We start from the raw sequence: 21937 nt of genomic DNA, 5'->3' as shown, positions 1-21937 counted from the left end.
TACTTGAAAACTGTTAAATAAATTAAATGGCAACAGCCTTGTTGAAAAAAACGATAAGTGTGTCGTCCGGATTGCATACTTTGCGGCTGATTGCAGGCATATCGTTGTGACAGGTTGCCTACAGCTCTGCAATCCTCACGACAGCATGATCTTATTGTGACTTTTTTTAATGCTTGTTTAGTTGTGTTCTAGAAGAAATTCAAGCATTTTTCTGATAAGTTAATGAGTTCAATTCAAGGTCTCGATACTGCCTGCCTCTACAATTGTATTGTGTGATCCTCTTTCCCTTCCACACTTGCAACACGATCCATGCAACGATGCGCACGCCTTCCTAGCACGTCCACCTTCCTCCTACATTGCTAGATTCGTTCTCTTCGTTCTCTTCGTTCCCTCCTTTTCAGCAGAGCCAATCACCTTCACCTGTCACTTTTACTCCACAGCACCGTATCATAAACGCACAACACACAGCTTCAGGTTAACACGTGTGTCACACAAACTGTTGTTGATTGCATGTTGATTGCAGATCTGACCTTTTTGCTTAACGGGAGAAAGAGAGGGAGAGAGCGAGTGCTGCTGGTTTCTTCTTTCTGTTAGCAATTAATTTAAAAATATTGTTTCCTTTACCTTCGATACATTGTTTCACACTGTGTGTTGTTTGTTTTGTTTTGTTTTTCTTTTTCCTTCCCCCTTTTCTTCTACCTCTTTTACTCTACTTTCTTACTCCCTTTGCTTTGCTGCTTACTCTTTAATGCTTCATATCATCGCAAACGTTAGTTAGCTAGGTTTTTGTTTGTTTTAAGTTAGTTTTGAAAAGTTTCGGAAGAGCTGTGCCTTAGATATTGTGCAAGTAAATATATAGAGTTGGTATTTGTTTGTTTGTTTGTCTGGTTCAACGTTTCACGTTCGGCGTTGTTTTCTCTTGTCTTGTGTTTTACGTGGTCATTGTGTGTGTGTGCTTCCTTGCTTGTCGCCAGTGGTGTAATGCTTCGGTGTATTAGGCTTTATTGCGTCGTAATCGGGGCTTATTTTTGTTTGTTACATGAATCTCGTGTTTTGTTTGTTTAAGAACTATCTTTCTGCTGTTGGTTGCTTCTGTTTCTTGTTTCCTCTAAATCACTAGGCAAAGACCACTAAGACGGGATTATATCGTTTTTCATTAATTTGTGTGTTTTGTTTGTTTTTTGCTTTCGTTAGTACTACTCTCCTGTTAGGTTCAAAAAGGTATCCTTTTGCGTTTGATTTATTTGTCATTTGGTTTCCTTTTCGTACGTGTTTGTGTGTGTGTTTCGGTGTCTGTTTACGCTGTACGTTTCCCTCATCCTCAATTCTTCGTACGTTGGTTGTTTGTTTTGCTAATACTAAAGGTTTTTCCTTTTCACTCTTCTCCTCATACTTTTGAACGATAATCGAGCAACAGGTAAAATGGTAAGTGGTAAAACGAAGTTGTGCATCAAAAATGGTGGATATTATCGATTTTAAAGATCTTGTTTGCTCTTTTGGTTTAGCTTTATATCACTACAATCATTTCGCGCGCGCGCCTGGGAAAGTGGGCTGTAATGCGCATTTTTTTGTTTCGCAAAAAACGATGTATTAATTCACTTGTAAGTGGCTGTAGTTTCTGCTGCACCAGCTCCAGCTGGTGGAACTGCTGGTAGTTAGTAATAATTAGTTTCACGCGGCCGCCAAGTTTGTCGCTGTCTACACAACTACACTACACTCGCTGTCTCGCCATTTAAAGATGGCACAAGACAAAGAGCGATAGAGAGAAGGAGAAAGAGAGGAAGAAATACATTTCCTATTATGTGCTGGTGGTGTGTAACTATACTGGTTGGAACTTGTTGGAGCTTAGAACCGTTTTCGGTGGGCCAAAAGCTTTAAACGCAGCCCAAAATGGTAGGGGTAGGAGTAGGGGATAAAGTATGCATATCGCTAAGTGGTTGAATACATCGTTGGCTGTCTGTTTTGCGAGCTTTTGCCGCACACACACGCACACCCATACACACAGCCCAAAATTCCGTCCAGCCCTTGCACAGTGGCGCCGTCTTGATGCTTTACACTATGAAGAGAGAGAGTTTATACTATGGAGAGTTCGAAGATAGTAGTAGTAGTAGTAGTAGTAGTAATAGTACTTTGATGTCGTTCGCCTATCTATCTAACAAGTGAAGATGTTTGTATATGAAAACAAAACACTAAAACTAGGACATAGAAAGTACACTTCAATAAAAAAAGACTAAAACTAGAAGGAGTTATTCACAACTAATCATGAGCAGACAAGATTAATTCATTAAGATTACAAAAATATACACCATAATCATAGAAATCGTCTCTGCCTCTCCCCATGTGTTGTGGACCACTCTTGCGACATGAATGGCGTTTGATGGCCTGCTGCGTACACACCGTTTTGCACTATCGGCCATCGAGTAAATCTGTAACATTCTCGCGCACTGGATCGGATAATATAAACTATAGCGTAATGCAGTTGCTGCCAATTAGCTGCCGCTGCTGCTGCTGCTAGTTGGTGCACTCCATAAATCAGGTAGTTGTGTCTCGCTTGACAAAAGTGTCTCTACTATATTATTTGTTTTCTTTTTGGTTACCGCCAGTCTTGGCTTTGAATGTATGCAATTTGACCGTTCCTCCCTTGTTTGCGTTCCACATTACTTCCAAAATACTATCTAAATGCACTAACGCACACACTCGCACACATTACACATACATATACCATGTGTGCAGTATGCCCATTATGTGTGCAAGTGTGCTTGTTCGCTTTATCTATGTCAGTTGTGTTTGTTTTTCTTCATGCATTAACAGCTTTTTTCTTTTGTATTTACCATTTTTAATTCTCTCCGTTTAATTTGTTTTCAGTATGTAGAGTGTATACTAAGCGTTCCTTATGACGCACAAACACACAAACAAACATGTTCAAACTCACTCTCTCTCTCTCTTGTCATCTTCATGTGTGTTTGAACGGAGAGCGCTGAAGCGTGACAGATGTATCGCTTTCTCTTTCTACTACACTCGTTTGCTTAACACGTACAGAGAGTAAATTTCAAACCGATGCAAACTTGATGTGTCTGTGTGTGTGTGCCCTTTGGTAAGGAGATGAATACTATACGAATTAAGAGACTTCTTAGTGTGTGTGTGTGTGTTTTTGTTATCTTCATACCTATCCTTTACACAGTCCTTACACTTGTGTGTGTGTGTTCTAAAACGTCAATTAAATGTCACAGAGCTTGATTTGTTTGTTTGTTTGTTTTGCTTGTTGTTAATAATTTAATTATCATAATCGCTTATTTGTATGCTTTTGTATCTCTGTTTTATCATAATCATAATATTTTGTTTTTATCTCTTCACTTCGGCCCTTTCAACGCCTCTCTCCCGTTTTTGTCCTAATAATAATGATTATTGATCCTAGTGCTGTTGGGTGCATTGGCTGCATTATCCCAAAGGTTTGTGTTGGAGGTACATTCAATTCAATTGTACGGCTCTTATATCATTACCAAAACCTTAACCACAAACATCGTGTCCCGTTCATCTCTCTTTTTGCTGTCCTGACACAACATGTAATTCCTTCAAGAAATAGTAACTTCGGCCAACACCCGCCCCCTCAACCCCTCCCCTCTATCTCTCACATTGAAAATATACGCACACACACACACAATTTCAACACAGTTTGTGGTTGTTACATGGGGGCGATTTGGGGTTGTTGGTTATTTTGTTTTTTTTTTCTTTCTCTCTCTCGTATTCCGATCGTAAGACGCTTGTGCTGTAATGTATACCGCCCTCCTTCCCTTTTCACTTTTTTTCATATTTGTTAAATGTGGAGCTTTACCTAAACGTCAAATAAAACCCAAACAAGATGGGTGGGAAAGGGGTAAAAGGTCAAACACACGTGAGTATATACGATACGCCTAGAGATGAAGAGAGATCGGAACGGAAGAAGTGGGATTAAAACATTCACCCCCTCTCTGTACGATGACTAAAACGAGAGGGGGGATGGTGGGTTAAAATAGTTTCTTCTACGAGATGGTTAAAAATTTGAAAGTAACCGTGCCGTCCCGACGATCGACAATGGAGACATCGTTTGACCGTTTGGAGTAAGCAAATAGTAGTAAATAGAAGAGAAGGAACCAGTCGGGGACAAAACACGCGCGGTACGGTACGTATGTATCGATATGTTATAATGTAAAAGCTCTACGTAAATGTTTGATGTTGTTGTTATCGATTCGTTTTTCGCTATCTGGAGTAACATTATCTCTTGAACGCTTTCTGTTTTGTAACAACGTTTTCATGTAGCTTTTTTTCCTTTAAATAGAGAAGATAGAGACGGAGTAAGAGAAAGAGCAACAAGTAGCTATAATATTAGTATACACTAACTAGGAATAAACTCAACTAACGATTTTAGTTTCTAGCTGAATATCGAGAGAACATTCTTTAACGCGTGTGACCTGCGGGTAAGGAATCAGACTTCCATTGCGTTCGACCAGACCTGTGTGGCATTGGACAACACAAGCATTAGATTATTTTTTTAGGAAACTCCTGAGTTACTTAGAGCTAAGAAGCATGCAAATAAATAAGCAAAATATTGTATAATTTCTTTCATGAAAAATATAAAATCATTCTAACAAAGAGTAAGCAACGAGTAAGCACAACAAAACAAAAAAAAGACAGAAACTCATTCGAACGGCTTAAATAAAATAAAAAGATTTAATGTATATAATCAAAAGACTGTACAAACTTATATATGTACGATCGTACACCACTCGCTATAGTTTTACGCTCAACATTCTATGTGTGTATGGTTTCTCTCTCTCTCTCTCTCTTCACTACGTATGGACTCGAAATAATGTTTTTCTTTTTATCTGCTCTTTTTGTGTAGTTCAAGTTTTCTCTTTACCAACACACTTATACACGTGGTTCATACACTCACACTTTTTTCTTTCTAACAGTGTCATTTGCTGCGTTTTTCTTCTTTAAATAATTGCGTCTAGAGCAAAACAAAACGGACTAAGGAAAATGATTCTAGCTATTACAGCGATTAGTATGAAAAGTAAAGATTCCGAGCAGTTTAATCACCGAAAGGTAAAGGAGATTACGAGTGGTAAATTTATAAATTCGATAGAAAAAAAACATTGTTTTCTTTTGTTAACAGCTTGCATTGGTGTCAGAACTGTAATATCTAAACGGTTTTACAAACAAATGATAGTAATCCGCGCACTGGGGGACGATCGCGATGCTGGGGGCTTGCTAATGGGGGGTTGTTTAAAGCTTGCATAAAATCGTAAATATTGTAGTACACAAGTGTGTGAGACGAGTCCCCGTCTTCCGGAACAAAATCGAACAATATAACCGGTACGATCAACGTGTAGTGACTAAACGATAATAAATAATGGTTGCAAACCGGTTGCTGCTTGCGCGGGCGTTCCATACCACGGTTTGCGCGTAGAAATCAGGCATTTTGGATAATAATTAATAATAACGATAATTCATAATAATAATAATAATAATAATAATAGCAATAGAAAATGGGGCTCCCGCGGACATTGGGCATGTCGCACGGGTGAGACAGAGATTGGAAGGAAATTAGAAAAAAAACACACACACCCCTTGAAACATTAATGGGGTATAATACATGACACACTGGAGGGCAGAGAGAAAAACGGAGAAGCAGAAAAAATACTTTCAAACCAAACTGAGTGTTTGATATGAACTACAAACTATGAAGGAGATTTTGGGGTTTCAAACGCAACGCAAATGCTTTCGCTTTAGGCTGTGAGTGTGTCCCTTCTTTTCTCTATGCTTTGCGCAAAGTGGATTCTATGGATGGCTCTTTTCGCTCTTTCGCACCCTATCGAATGCGCTCGAAGTAGTGGTAAGTAGTAGGCGTGTAAGGGCCGAACGAAAAACAACAAAACTTACTACCGCCACACACGCTCTGCTAATCGGAAGATCGACGTGTTTGCACAGTTTGTTTGCTTCTCTACATATGGCTGCTGCTATTTGTTTGCTACATACATCAGTGCCGTGGTTTCGTTCTGGTCTTTTGCATCCCCCCGTCAATAGTGGTTCGTTTCAGGCTTTACAAACAATTGCTGGACCTGTTTTTACGGCCCCATTCCGCAAAACAGTCGCTCAATTCCGTACAGTTTGGGGTTTACCTTATCGCTCGCAACACACACACTATTGGGTGTTGGGGTTTTTCTTTTCGCGCTTGTTTCTTTTCTTTTTTGTTAGTCCCTGCCTGTACAATCACACACACGCACCACACTCTTTCACATTCCGATACGATTTGTTCCGCGTGACACACTGACTGGGCACGGTTGACAGTTTCGCCGCGCCTACTACGACGCACACACACTATTGCTACACACAGCTCTACACAGCCGGTTTTGTTTTCTTTGCATGAGGTGAGTTATGTGTGTGTGTGTGTGTGTGTGTTGAGCGCTACAGTGCATTGAGCCCATCCAGCCGCCCCGCCCAAAAGCTTGGGGCCGCCTTCGATCCATCGGGCGCTTCTTTTGCTAGGTGAGTACGCGGAGGCAGCGAAAAATTCCATTGTGTTGTTTTTCTATTTCTTCTAGTGGCTCTTTGCCACTGTGTGTGTGTGTGTGTTTGATGGTGTGTAATGTACTCGTGGTAGCATGTGTTGCTCTGTATTGTATTGCTTTTCATGGCGTGTGCGGCATTCAGTGTAATGGTTGGTATTGTATTAGACGCTATAGCGCTGCCTTGTTGCGGTTCCCGTTTGCGGTGCCATTCCCCAACCCGTCTTTGTTTGTGATTTGAGTTGAGCGACGTTTCGAAGCTTGTCGTAGAGTAACCGTGTCAAGCGAACCCGCTCGATATGCATGGCACAGAACCGGATCATATTCTTTAGTAAATTAAACAAACAAACAAACAAACCATTTTCTTATTGTAAAACGAAACTGCTGAAGAATGATGATCCCGTCTGCGTCATGCGTCTTCACGCCAGAAGAGGAAAGTGGGCAGCTCGTACGACCACAACCGAGCGGCGTGCTATGTCTGGAGCTACATTTTCACCCGCCAGCGTACTGTCCAGCCCGTTTCCTCTTCTGCGCGCCACAGCGCTTTCACCAAAGCAACCTCCTCCGCTCGGCTCAACTCAACGGGGTAACACACGGGAGAGAACGCATCGACGAAACGGGAAGAGACAAACAAGCAGAGAATCATTGCATTGCATTTGCATATGGCATATTTGTGGTGTTTGAGTTGTTTGTATGCTTGTGTGTGTGTGTGTGTGGGCTTTGTATGTTTTAGTTTGTCGTTTAAGGTGGCACGTGATGGCGATACAATGTTGGTATTTCAAATAGGACAAAACAGAAAACAAAAACCTTAATTAATGATCATACACTCCTAAACCTAGTTGTGTGCTTTGAAATTCTTTGAATCCTGAGTTTATAAAAGAAAAACAACAGAATAGAAGAGCAGATTCATGTTAGCTCAATTGAGATTGAGAGAAGGAAATAAATGGATAATAAGTTAGCAAAAAGTACGTTTGATTAATATTAAATATCTCATTTTTTTGTTACGTCAAACAAAGCCAATTTTTAAAGTACAACGTTTTCTGGGTTTATGTTTTTGGTGCGCAACGTGTTTAGCTGTAAAATTATACATTTTTTTCCCCCACAATTGCTTCCGTGTGTTGTTGTTACTTGCACGTTGAAATGCAAGAACACAATTTCCGTTGCAGGAGGAAACAAAGAAAAGTTTGCGCCGCTTTGCTAATTATCTTTCGCGGTTTGTTTTCTCTTTGTTTTGTTTTGTTTTTTTTTTGTTTTAAATAGTTAACCTTCCGTTTCGTACTAGCACACCCGGCTAGCGCAGTTATTATATTATTAATTCATAATCAATTCAGTGCAAACGCTCATCATCAGCATTTCGAATTGGGATTTCTGTTTTCGTTTAGCTCAATTTACACAATATATTAAAACGTTGAGGAAATTTCGATGGAGTTTAGCTAGTGTTGCAGTGATGTTTTGATTCTGAATCAACTCGTTTTTTTCTTTTATCCTTTTTAGATACGTTAAATGTTAAGTTTTGAGTTGTGTAAGGGGAAAAATATGTATAGGGCATATATTTATAAGTGTTTTGTTTTGTTTTTTCTTTTTAACGTTTACCTATAATAGCATGTCGCTGTTTTGTTGTTTGCTTGTGTACAAGAGTGTGTGTTAAACATTTTGTTGTATTTGTTGCTTTCGTTTGTTTGTGTTTTGTTTGTGTGTTTTGGGCTGTTAGTTTCGCTTGCGTTTTGCTGGCTGCAGGCATGCTGTTATGTCTGTTTTTGTATGTGTATGTTTGTTTGTTTGTTTGCTGTTTCTGTGTCGCTTTCTTTGTGTTGTTTTCAGCATGGAATTGCTCACTGCGCCTGCGGATCACATTGCAACAGCCGCACGATCGACGGATCACTCTTCGCGCCCTCGATGAACTCCTCCAGGCTCAGCTTGCCGTCCTTGTTGCGATCCATCTGGCGGAAGATTTTGTCCGTCCGCTTTTCCGGCGTGCTTTCGTCCTCGGGCATCTTCATCACCGAGCCGACCATTTTGTAGATTGCCTGGCGAAAAAAAAAAATACGAGAAACAGAGATAGAGTATTAGCGTCCAACATGTTCGTTAATGTCCTGGCAGAGAAATGAATGTTGATTTCGTGTGCGAAATGCGTGAGCTTTTGATTTTTCCACGAGCGAGAGACGCGCGCAAGGTAATTGCGTTTCCGGCTTCAATTTGCCGGCCGGCCGGGCCGGGACTTACGGTAACAATTTCCAGCATTTCCTGTCGGGAGATGTATCCGTTACCGTCCAGATCGTACATCGAGAACGCCCATTTCAGCTTCTGCTCTAGCTTGCCGCGCGAGGTAACGCTCAGTGCGCACAGGAACTCCCGGAAGTCGATCGTACCGTCACCGTTCGCGTCGAACGTTCGAAACACATGCTCGGCGAACTGAAATTGATAGCAGTATAGAGTAAAGCGAAACAGAAAGGGGTTAGAAGAATTATTCGAGTGGAAAAGTGCGAACACATTGCCAGCGAGGCAGGGGAATGAGAAAAGACAAATGGTGTGTTGCGTTTTTTGGATTTTGTTTTGCTTTGTCGTGACGTAGGTTCCTTTTTGTCGGTTGATCAATCATCATTACCAGTCCAATTATCATTGATTTTCATTTCACAAAAAGAGGAGAAGAAAACGAAACTAGTCCAATTCACGATTGTGTTGAGAGCGATTTGTTCTTTCCCTTTTTTTCGCTGGCTTCGGCAAATAGGTGAATTGTGTGTGCAGCAACCGGTGAGCAAACCGAACAAAGGTACAATTCCTTTCCTTTCCTTTCCCGTTTGACATTGAGAAACGAGCCTGGTATTTTACATTGTGGCATTTTTTTCCTGCCAGGACTAGCCGCTGCACGCACATACACTGTGTCGAAAGGGAAATATTTAACCAAGAACACTCACAACAAACACGGCTGTGCAAGGTCACGGTAAGGCAAGGTCAAAGCACGAGGACCCTTCTTTTTCGTGAAGAAATGGGAAAAAGTAAACATTCACACACACACACACACACACACATACATAGAACAAACAAAACTGAAAACCTTCGAAGGAAATGTAGTGAAAAATCAAGCCGCTCCACGGACCTCCACTGACCCGTGACGAACACAGATTTATGATTTTTGCCCCACTTGTTTTCAAAACGTTTCATTTCGGCCATTCCCTTCAAACTGCCCCCCTCTCTTCCACCACGTCACTAATGGATAGCTGGAAGGTGCGTGAGCGGAAGGAAATATACCCGAGCGCACCTTCTTTACCTTTTACCATCAGCCGGGAGCCATTTAGCCTTCCAAGAGGGGTGAAAACATGATTGATTGGTTTTAGCGCTTCGGCCACCGTTTGGCCTCGACTAATGGCAGGGGAAAGGGAGGGAAGGAGGCAGAGCTGCTTTACTTTTTTATTGTTTGATTTTAGTATTAATTATCGAAACGCTATGAACGAAAGCAATGATGGAGGCGCCTGGTAGTTTGTACGACGATGGAGACGCCTGGTAGGGTGTGCGAAGAGTAGAGTATTAAATTTTAATGTGTTTCGAAAGGAGTCAAGCTTTTCGCTCTACTAACGGTGGTGTGTTTGGCTTTTTGCAAAACTTTCCCGTTCAATGTAAATTTCATCCGCCGATATTACATTTCAGCGAAATTAGTCCTAATCACAGCCGTACTTTCAATGCATTTTCTCGTGGAGCTTAGTAATTTGAGGTCCTGATCCGCATTAGTGGATTCCACGGAAAAAGAGGAGGACCAACAAGAAGAAAAAAATACTATGAAAACAAATTTTAATCTCAACCGTTCCTCCCCAAAAGCCCGAGCTAATTACCTGGCGTACGGTTGCAATTCAGATTGAATTGACTAGGACCTCCTTTTGCGCGGGAGCGTTTCGCGGCGCGGAATTAGAACACGGTCCATACCGAAACCCACTCGGGGCCTGACTTTTCCATTGCCGGACGGGAGCACTCAAGAGAGCTCCCCGGCAGCATCGGGTGTGGGTCGTTTTAAACAATCTTCCACATCCACTGCTAATCCACTCAGCGCGGAACGAACTCGACATTTTCCAGTGAAATCCGCTCCCGGCCGGTGTGTGGGAAGAAGTTCCACGGAGCAATACGTGGAAAGTTGATTCAATTTCAAGCAACAACTCCCCGCCGTGAGATGGACGGTTTTGACCGGGTTTTTTGTTTTTGTTTTCCGGGCCCGCTGTGTAGGCGACCACCACCTGCTGCTGCTGCTTCTGTGGTGGTGGTGGTGCTGGAGGACGAACATGAAGCAAGCAAACATCTCCACGATAAGGATCAAAGCGGGTGCCGACAAAGTGGCGTTCGCGCATGAACCCCCGCACGACGGCTGCCTGTGCGGGACGCAACAATCGTGCTAATGTTGAATATTGAAGTTTGAATATTTTATCTACTGTTTTGCCACAGCCAGTGGCTCTCTCTCTCTCTCTCTCTCTCTCTCTCTCTCTCTCTCTCTCTCTCTCTCTCACAGTGTGTTCGTGATGGTTCGTTTGTTCGCCATTGCTTTATGAAGCTGAAAGGCGACGTTCAGACGATTTCACATTAAAAAGAATGAAAACCGAAGCAAAAGGACATAGATAGACCGTTTGGGAGAGATAGAGTGAAAAAAATGGGAATCCATAGGGAATATTATAACATTCCACACTTACCTTGCTGGCGTCGCCGTAGGGGAAGAAGTTGCCATAAATTTTCTTAAACTCCTCCACCGACAGATGACCGCTCGGGCAGTCTTTCAGGAAGCCTTTGTACCATTCCTGTATCTCAGCATCTGCGGGTGAAAGAGAGAGAGAGAGAGCAAAAAAGAACAAAACTTCGTGTGAGAAAGGCAGACAAATAAAAGAAGAAAAAACAACTATCACACCCAGTAAAAACAAATAAGCTAAACGACAAAATAAAATGGCCACCGACATGCATGCCCCCCCCCCCCCCCCCATTTCAGGACACGATTACGTCAATCGACCGATGCGTGGTGTGCGTCTCGAGCGGAAGAAAGGGGAAGCGGTCTAAAGTCGACATGCTGACGTAAATTTAAATATGATTTCAAGCGCTGCTAGAGTTTGTTTTTCCTGCTGGAAGGAAACACACATATCAAGAAATCGAATAACGATTACCGCTCTCCTCGACGCGGGGGAAAAAAGTGGAGCCAAAAGACAGTCAGGGAAAGCCCATCGAACATAGAGAATCCTCACTGTTTCAAAGGTGGAAATGGTCGAGTGTGTGTGTGTCTGTTTGGTCGAGTAGAGCAGAATGAAGAATAGGTACAATAATATCGTATTAAGACGTTTGGGAAATCGTTCCAGTGCAGGAAATTTATTGTTTCGAATTCGATTATTTATTTATCCGCATTCACCAAAACGGGGCGCGCACCGGTACCGGTAGCGGCCCACAAAGAACCACCAAAAACTCTCACCCTCCTCCTGAAAGGTCCAAAATGGTACAGAGATGCTCCAGGCTTTTTTTTGTATGATTCCCAAAAAGTGTGGAAACATATCATATACCACTGTCTCGTTCGCTCTTTTGCGCTAAAATATCGAATCGGAAGCAGCAGCGAAGGAAAACACTAGCCCCGGGCAGGGCAGTAGCTCTCCCCGCAGGCTCAAGACAATTCTTTGGAAAAGCTTCTCAGGCCTGTCTGTGTGCCTGTGTTTTGTGCTGCGGCGCGGGCCAGCCATTCTCGGTGCGATCGACCGGCGTGCTTGGCCGAGAGTAATCGAATCGAGCGCGACTGGAAATGGAAATAAATATGTTATTGACTGGTCTGTGTGCAAGTTGAAAGCCTGCCCACCACTCCTGGGGCCGAGCGGGGTTTTATTTTTTTTTGTTTTTGGGCAGAACGGCTTCTATATGGCCTGCGAAATTATTGACTTATTTGATGGGAAAATGACCTCTGCAATGGTTCATCTTCTTGAAGGGAGCGCTAGTGAATACAGCTGAATATTTACAGCAACTCTTTAATATTTAAGACTGCTGCAAGCAAATAGAAACAACCATAACTCAACTACATCTTGCTGCATTTTAAACGTTTCTATCGCATTTATCATTGCAACAAGATCCATCTTTTTATGATAAATCACATCACGCACCGTACCATCAGCTCGACCCACCAAACACCAAAAAAAAGTCCATTGCAATCGCATTTGCTTCACAATTTACTTCACCGACTCCGAGCTGCACGATTCTGCACACGAATGCCTTATCACACACGGTTTTTGTTTTGCTGATTGCTCCCCCGGAAGCGTCTGCCACTTTATGTTTTCGACCAATCACGACGATCCACTCCGTGATGGGTTTTGCCTTCCCGAAGGACCACCACCAACAGCAGCTCGACAGCTTAAACTCCCTCCCCAGCAACACACATTACACAGCAGTACAGTGCTACCAGTTACTTTCCGTCCATTCCCGTTGTTCCCGACCGCAACACACACCCCGAGCCGACCCGACCGTTCCGAAAAAGCATTGTACCGCAATCCGCACACCGGAGAGCACATGTTCGTACCAAATTAAGGAGTGAAACGAGGCATCAACATGCCATTTCTTGTGCCATGGTTCCACTTACACTTTCTGAGCCTCTTCCTCCCTGGAAACCTTTTCTTTTCTCCTCTTCCATTAGTGGGAAATTGCACACGCCAGGAGCAAGTGGCAAATTAGCAATGAACCACCGTTTGAGAGTAAAACGGACACCCGCTTCTTGCACCGTGTCAAGAGCACGGCGGAGGAAAACAGCCTACACATACACCCACCCAAGGGGCATGGGCTTTACACCACGCTCTCTCTATGGATGAAACCCGCACGAAAGACGAAGAAAAATTGATAGCAGGGCGTGATTTATCCCTTTCGTAAAACGAATTTTTGCTCCAAAATAGATACCCGAGCCCCTCAGTTGGTGGAATGGTCATACGCCCCCCAGGGAGGAAAGGAAAGGAACGATCGAAAGAAGCTGCCAAGGAACCACCACTTCCTCCCTCTGTATCGGTATCCGTTTCATTAATTTGGGCTCCACCAAGCAACACCACTCAAGAAGGTTAATTCTAGCTTCGTTCTTAAGGGTGAGGTTTTTAAGGCAAGCAAGAGCTGCTTTTGTGAGACTTTGTACACAACAACAAAAAATACATTACACTTCTGGAAAAGGTTTCTGTGTGCGGCACAATGTATGAAAAGGATCCCAACCGGTTTAAGGGTCGGGTTTGATCTCTCTCTCAGTCTCTCTGGAGTGAATAAATCGGTGGGAAGATAAAACGGGACTCAACGGCACAAAAGCAACTTCCTGCACGGAGGGAAGTGCGGAATTACTTCAATAAAGTATGAGCAGGAAATGAATTTGTGAAGACGATATGGAAAAAATGGGCTGATTTCTGCGTTGTTCCGTTGTTTTCTCCCACTTATTAAGAGAGGAGATAATTACGATCGTAAAGTATCACCTTTTCCTTCGCTTGTTTTAACTACCCTTTGATTAGTCTAACGTCTAACGCGGGCTTGCGAAGTACGTTCGCGCGGGTATCCATTTAGTAAGTGATACTCCGCAGCGACATAACAAGCAACCAATTCATCCATCACAATAACAACAAAGCCAATGCAATAAATGTGATTGATAGATAAATTATCCAAACTCGACGGCGACATTGGTGCTGGCTATTGATTTTGGCCAATATTTTGGTAAGCTGAAATCAATATGAGTGCCGAAGCTCGAGCTCGATACTATCCACGCATCAATTGATTAATAACAAACACACAAAAAACCGAACCGAGTTCATGATTCGCGGCCATGATTCAGCGGAATCATTAATCGGGTCTCCCTCCCGCAGTGATGGCCCAGTTATTGCACACTATTATCATTTAGCTCATCACTTTCAGATCGGCTCTGCCCTCCCTTCGATTGCTCGATTCCATCATAACGTGAAATTGATGGTGTGCGCGCCTTTGTGGTGTAATGGAACGCGGACGTGATTCTAAGACGTTTCGCGTTTCACTCCATGGGGCCCCCACGGGTTCGGGGACGGCAAAACGAGGCAAGCATCACTCATCACCGTATCGTAAAAGCTGCGCGACCGGAAGAAGAAATCGTAATAAATGGCTAAGAATGGGTTTCATGAATCACCGACGGTGACACGAAGGTTTAAGACGTCGTCCACCAGGGTGGTCCATGAGTGTGTGTATGTGTGTGTGCCTGTGGTCTTTTATGGGCCCCAAAGCGTTCGATTTAATGAGCCGTATGTTGAAAAACGTATGGCACAAATTCACGCGGAAGGACGCAAAACGGTGTGTGTGTGTGTGTTAGCGATTAGTGAGGACGGGACGATGGGACGACGGGAAGACGGACACCACGGAGTCGGTGAAAGCTTTCTGCCTTTCCTTCCAAAACCCTGGCTGGTTGTGATTGATGATTGAGGCACGTCTCTCTGTCTCTGTATGTGTGTGTGTGTGTGTGTGTGTGTGTCCTTCTCTACCCGCGGTTTGGGACGATTTCGTTTTATTGACCCGTGGAACAGTATAACAAATCCCACCACCAACGGGTGTCCACCTTCTGTGGGCGTGAATGCGCGAGCGCGCCAGCGCGTGTGTGTGTGTGCACGTGCACGTGCCACACGACTGCGAAGCTTTTATCCGTCTGTCGAAGGTCGACACCGTGACAGGATGCAGGTTTATTGTATCATAGGTATAAAGAAGCTAAAGTTCGCATTTCACCCGCGGACACCGCCAACCGAACGCCCGGGTCCCGGAAACCGGGGTTTTATTTGATTGAAGAAGATGTCGCTGCGACGGACAGTCGGAGGACTCTGTTAGAGCGACCCCGGTGGCCAACAAACAGCGATACGAAATGTATGCTCGTGCGAGCTACTGCTGGCTGCTAGTGGTGAGGCGCGCACGAACACACCAAACGGAAATGTATTTCCTGTTGAGCCGTTGAGCCACGTTTCTGCCATTGGCGATGCGGTTCGATGCGAGCATCCGTCCCGGGTTCGTGTGCGTTGGCAGATTTTTATCGGTACCCCATTCCCATTACCTTTCCGGTTTCGGTCCGGCTTGCCGACGTTTTAAAGTTGTGTGTGCGTTTACCAAATAAAAAAAAATCCTGTCAGTCTGCCATAAACATCGAGCCGAATGTTTTATGATGATTTAAAAGGTTGATTGTGCATCAAATCTAACATTCTGATTTGGAAAAAGTAGTTTCATAATGGAACGACTCAACGTGATCCAATCAAACAGAACAGATTATTAGAACAGTTTTTAGTACAACTTTATAAGACGGAAAAAGTCGTGTTTTAAGATAAGAAAAGTTATTTTCGAGTTATTGAGTGTTAAAATGCTTTATAGTATTGATAGCTAGCAAAGCAAACAAGTCCACTTGTTTATCTTTTAATTAATTTGATATGAAACATTATTTTACAGCATTCTTGCTTCAAGCGCCTGAATGTAGGCAATCTGTCACAGTTTCAATTCCACACTTTCAGACGCAAAATCCCATTGCCATCGCTCAATTCTGACTGTGATAAAAATGCTTTAAACACTATCGATCCCATTGATCTTCAAAGTTTAAGCCAAAAAAAAAAACACAATTTTAATTGAATTGCGTAGTCCATCAACTCGACATGCCATCGTAATGAGCTTATCACAACGCCTCACACGAGCCGCACAACACAACGAGCCGTCGTCTCGAAACATTCAATTAATAAACATATTGTGTGTGGATAATGATATGATCAAGCTGGTCGCCCGTATGGCTCACACGGGTCGGGTCGGGTAATTTAATATTTTGCCACGCAGAATCGAGGTTTCGCCCGGTGCGCTTGTTGCGAACCGAGAGTACCAATAATTAAGTTATGCCACGAAATAAAGCAGCTACAAAAAAAAAAACATTACACCTCCATTACTGAGGCGAGTGAGATGGTCATTCCGTGAGATGAGATGTGGCGGCCGCACCCGCACCAGTTGGGTTTCATTTTAGAGGGCGCTTTTGTGTGTGTGCGTGTGTATTTGTCGCAGCAGCAGCAGCAGCAGCAGCAGCGTGTTTGTCAATTAATGCTGCTCTTTATGACGCATTATTTTTCGTTCAGGGTTTTTGCTCCCTAACGCGCCCGGGACGGCTGTCTGTGTGTCTTTTCATTCATTCCAGGGGAACGCCCGTGCGGCTTAAGAACGATGAACGAGCCTACGAAAAATGCTTCTGGGATCTGTAATGAATAATAATATCCGGGAATGATAACGTCCACATCTTGCTTGCCCCACGCGTTGCGTCCCGGAATGAGGATCACATTGCCACGGGACTGAAGAGATCCGCACAGAAACAGAATGCGAAAAGTGTACGCGAAGAGGAAAACCCACCGTAAACTATACGCCCCCATGATCTTCCTCCCCTTTCCCCATACACCAACCTGAGAATTCTGTGTTCTGCTTCAGGTCCTCCAGCACCTCCGGCTTCAGTTTGCTGTTTTGCTTGCCCATTCTGGCTGTGTTTTTGTGTGTTTGAAGACTGGTGGATGGGGAGGGATAGGGGAGTGCTTCTCAGTGTGTTGAACACTCTCCAGAGACTCCAGAGAGGGCTGGTTGGCTGGTGATGGCTCGGAGCTTGTGACGAGCTGCCTTCTCCGTTTGTTACGCGCGTTCCGGGATGAACGAACGACGAGTGCCGCTGCTGCTTACTTCACACTGCTGCAAACGAGAAGGAAAAGAAATTTATCTTAACTTGCGTTACTCTACGCTGCCGCCCCACTTGTGTTTGCTGCACCCATCCACTCCATTCCGTCTCGTGCGGATGGAATGGTGGCTATTTTTCTCCAAAAAATCAAAACAAAAAAAAAACAACCCCTCACAAACACCAGCCAAGTGGCCGGCGCGGTTTAGGTTCGGTGGCTTTTCAGTGCAAATAGAAATGATTAAAGCAGCGGCGCCCTCTAGTGATTGTGCGCCCCTCGATTCGCGCTCTACCTTCGTTGTGCGTGTGTGTATGGTAACGTTGTGCTGCTCCCCGCAGTGTTTGCTGTCTTTTAATGAGGTTTATGTGTTGCGGCTGTGTGTGCGCGACCCACCCTGGTCCTTCCCTGGCTGGCCGGCTGTTGTTTGTGTTCGAAGTCGACGTCGGGGAGGGTTGGACACACCCTGCGTACTGCACACTTTTCAATTTCTTAATTAGAAAAGAATAGCAACGATTTATCTCATCCGGCCGTTGTCCAGCTGTCCGTTTTTCGACAGCTCCTCCGTTTCTCGGGATCGTTGTCGGCTCGGGATTAGATTACGAGGAAGCTGTGAAGCCAACGCCAACGTCACACGGACGGACAGAGTGACTCAGAGCTTGCGTTCTGTGCCTTTCCAACGACGATGTTTCGTTCCGATGTTCTGTGTGGTGTAGGTGTGATGTTTTACCAAGCGCACAAGACGAAACCCACAAGACGGAGCCGGTTCAAACCATAGCCACATGATGGGGAAGAAAAGAAGAGAAGAAAATTGATATAAGAAAAGCTTGATTGGTACTTTGCTGTTATTACTCCGGTTATTAATGATTTTCCTTACATCGCAGGAACACTTCTTTTTTTTTTTTTTTGGTTGCCCCACTCAAACCCTGATTGTGGAGTGAATTTTCCGCGGATTTCCGCTTGTTCCGTTCATTACGACCACGATGCGTTCGGTTCGATATTCACACGCAGCGCCGTGTTGGTTGTGTGCCTGTGTCTGTGTGCCTGTGTCAATGTGAGCATGGCTCAACACTTCAGCAGTGATAGACGTTTGGGTTTGCGTCGTTTTTTTGCCTAATTTATTTTTGGCGCTTTTCTTTCCTTTTTCGTTCCTTTTCCTTTTGAGTCGATGTTACGAGTGTCAGAACAAATGCCCAATCCACCCACTTAGGGCACCAGTAATAGACCGTTTTCCGTTTAATCTGCGTTCGTTTCGTAGCTTACCATTTTTACGAACTAAGGCTAACGCTTCCGAGCTGATAAGAAAAAAGGTTAGAACGAGTGATGAAAAAAACCCAAAAATGGCAATAAAGAGTTGATTAAAACAAAAGTAAATTGAGTAACAGTTTAGCAATTTCTCGCACAGCAAATTTCTCAAGCGTAGCAGCGATTGCAACAATGTGCTTGATTGAGCCATCGAGGTCTTGGCCATTTCTTGCGTTTAATCAGCATCCCTCTTATCACTCAACCAGCGGCGTACAAAATGTCGGTGAAGAAGGAAACGTCGCTCGAGGCTTCGAAGCCCCGAAGACATACAGTGACCGCCGGTGATGGATCGGATGTCGCATCCGCTCATCAACATTGTTGTGCACTCTGCATCACGAGTCTCATTTCTCAGTCACCGTGGTAGTTACCGTCGAGTGCTACGAGTCTTTGTTTTTCCTACCCTTCCGCTTTCCATCTCTCCTTTCTCGCGCACCAAGCTAGAGGAGATGATTGGGTGGGTTAATTGAATCTTTACAGCATTTCCCCTAAGGTATTGCGATGAGCTACTTGCAGCACTGGGGGAGCGCTCCTGAGAAGTAAAAAAGCTTCCCTTCTAACCCACTTCCTTGACAGTTTATACAGCTGGAGTAGTTTATGGCTCGAACAACCCCACCCACAACACCGATACTGATGAAGTTAGGGTGCCGGTGCTGTGTGTGGCTTTGTGCAGCAGAAATTCAATTTCCACTAATAACTACGGACACTGGTGCAGCAGCAGCTATTGGACACACCGCCGCGGCAGCACACAAACCCAATCAATTGCTAATGCATCCGCACAAATCTAAAGGGAAATAGAGTGCCACTTGTGTGTGTGTGTGTGTGTGTGTGTGTGCTTTTTTCTGTCGCAAAGAGGCGCCATTTTTACTTGAAGTAGCTCACAGTTTTCACATCCGCGAGGGATGCAGATGATGGAGCGAATGAGGAAGCACTCGCGATAAAATTAGCTCCCCAACGATGGACACTTTTCATCGTGCATTTTATGCGAATGGGGTAGAATAATGACTCTTTGCGTAAAGTTTTATGCCTCCCTATGTACGGTAAAACAAACTTTTACTTGCAATGTAGCCACATTGTGTGTCTCTATTTGTAAAGGAGGGTTGTCCCCCCGGTCGAGTTAACGCCGAGTTGCTAAAAGCAAACAAGCTCATAATAAGCTAATTCCGTCGTGCGGATTGCATACCGTTGGGAGTTGATGGAGAAAACTTCTCCCCCAAAAGTATGCAATCCGCACAGCAGATAATCATACTTTCATTACTTTATCTAAACGAGGGGTACCAATTGAAGTAGAAATTATCCCGGCAACTACTGTTTCAAGTGTACTTTTTTATAGTTAAAACATGTATTTTATTTCGAAAACGATTGAAAACAGGCTTTTATTCGGAAAAAGGGATGTTCATACAGGCGACGACAGTAACGACAAGATCCGGAGAGCATCGCTTAGGAATGGTTTTCGTCTCCACAAACGGCCTGATCCCCTTCACCATTCCATCAGGGAAGTGTATGCGTGTATGCGAGTGTGTAGGCGTGTTTTGTGTTTGATTGTGTGTCGAAGTGTCTGCGTTGTGTGTTGTTGTCCCTCGATTGTGTTTTTTCCTTCTTTTTTTGGTTTGGTTTTGGTTTGTGGCAGAGTTTATGAGTTTACAAGTTTACAAAGAGAAAAACAAAACCGAACACAGCCAGTAGAAAAATGTAAAAAACTAGCGAAAGCGCATATTTCTTTTTAGGAAAGATTTTCCTTACCATTTTAAGCTTGTCTGCTTAATTGTATGTTACCTTCTTCTTTTTCTTCTTCTTGTTTTGTGTTTCTTCTTTTGCTTTGTTTACAAATATGCTTGAAGTTTTGTTTCGTTTTTGTTGTTGTTGTTTTTGTTGTTGTTGTTGCTGTTCTTGCTGTGTACCTGTCTCCAGTAATGCTCTGTTTTATATTATTATTATAATTATTATTATTTAAATATCGAAAAAAAAACGGAAAAACATCCCATCAACATCACACATGCTCTCTATTATGACTTAATTTTGTAGCCCTTTAAACCGCCTGCTAACGCCGCCTCTTTTTCACTACGAGCCGCACGCGCACGGCTTGCTTGGACACACGCTCTTAAACATGAATCAGGTGGACAGACAGACAAGTGGGGGGAGAGATGCAATTTGAGTTGTCTTAGTTCTTTTTTTTCTTGTTTTTTTTTCTTCGTCTTCTTTTTGTTTGTTCTGTTTAGGAGAGTTCAGCGGGATTTCAGTTTTACGAGATAGCGTTTAAATATAGTTATACGTGTGCACAATAATCTTTCTTTAGCCACACCATTAGCATTGGAGCACTACCGAAAACGCACGTTTTCTTCTTTTGCTTTCCCTTTTCTTTCACATCGTTCCAAAGTTTCACACAGTACAATCTCGAATCTCGGGGAGCTTTTACACATTTAGAGTAGTGAAGAAGTGTGTGGTTGTTATTTTTATTCCTTTTTGTTTTGTTTATGTGTGTCTGTGCTTCGATTAAATTGTTTGCATAATTTCGCGACTTGGTCACCCAATTGTTTGTTTGTTTTCTCTCTCCCTTGAACAATCGCGTGTTGCTGCCGAATGACGTTGCCCTGCTGTTCCAAACCTATCCTTAACGGGGTGAATGGGGAGATGGTTTCCTTTTGTTAAATGGTATGTTCAGCATGTTCGCAAATGTATGCGAACATGTGAGGAATGGTTGCAGTTTGCGATTGCTGCCACACGCTTATTATGTTTGTGCTAGTAGACACCAGTTAAACTTGTGCAAGAATGATTATTTTCTCTTCTTTATGTGTGTGTTTGTGTGTTTCTTTTTTCTTCTTTTGTTGTATTTATTAGTATGAGTTTGCTCTCGAATTTGACATCTAGTATTTTTTGTTTGTTTCTTTGTTTGTTTCTTTGTTGCGTTCGTACGTGAGTGCATATGTAGAGTTTAGATTTTAATGTTCTTTTCTTTTGTTTCTTTGTTCCATTCTCTTATCCATTTAAACATGTTTCGTTTTAGCGTTTGACGTATTTTGCGCCTATATTTTCACCCGCAATAACTAGTTGAGGGCAACATACTCTATGTTGGAGCGCGGGGACATGGGGAGATGTGTGAGTGGTTTGGGAGGAGGGGGGGGGTTCTGGTTCTGCGTAATAGAAATATATCAACAGTAGTGCTCTTAGTTTCAATGTTTGCGTCTATCTCATCGCTCGGTGCAGTTTGCTGTTTTATGATTACCATTTTATGTTACTACAATGTTAAATGTTTCCCTTCTCAAGCTGGCCTGTCTTCTTGCGCACGAACCGTAAGTTCGATTGCAGTTTTGCCGTGAATGTTCCGTTTCATTTCAGCTTCATTCCACAAAACAATAGGTCGAACACACCCACACACGGTCGACATTTCTTCAGCGCTAACGATTGCTTTCATCGCATTCATTTCAATCGATTGTGGACCGT

The 21937-nt window shown here is 43.4% G+C and overlaps 1 protein-coding gene across 14 annotated transcripts in view; it reads right to left on the bottom strand.

The window, feature by feature from the left end:
* Nucleotides 1-686: 686 nt before the first annotated feature.
* Nucleotides 687-21937, bottom strand: part of LOC1269899 (neurocalcin homolog) — a 116347-nt gene continuing 95096 nt past the window's right edge. For 7 of the 14 annotated variants that reach the window (XM_061663708.1, XM_061663710.1, XM_061663721.1 and 4 more), the window contains exons 3-7: nucleotides 17490-17897; nucleotides 16937-17213; nucleotides 11216-11334; nucleotides 8769-8957; nucleotides 687-8572 (exon numbers count right to left, since the gene is read on the bottom strand). In XM_061663708.1, the coding sequence (XP_061519692.1) occupies nucleotides 8378-8572; nucleotides 8769-8957; nucleotides 11216-11334; nucleotides 16937-17006 (573 nt within the window). In that variant the 5' untranslated portion in view covers nucleotides 17007-17213; nucleotides 17490-17897 and the 3' untranslated portion in view covers nucleotides 687-8377. The remainder of the gene's footprint in view (nucleotides 8573-8768; nucleotides 8958-11215; nucleotides 11335-16936; nucleotides 17214-17489; nucleotides 17898-21937) is intronic. The other 7 variants (XM_061663715.1, XM_061663718.1, XM_061663719.1 and 4 more) reach the window with 5 other exon arrangements.

This window comes from Anopheles gambiae, chromosome 2, assembly GCF_943734735.2.
Source record: "Anopheles gambiae chromosome 2, idAnoGambNW_F1_1, whole genome shotgun sequence".
NCBI lineage: Eukaryota > Metazoa > Arthropoda > Insecta > Diptera > Culicidae > Anopheles > Anopheles gambiae.
The sequence above is the reverse complement of the archived record's forward strand: the minus strand, read 5'-3'. Positions and strand labels throughout refer to the sequence as shown.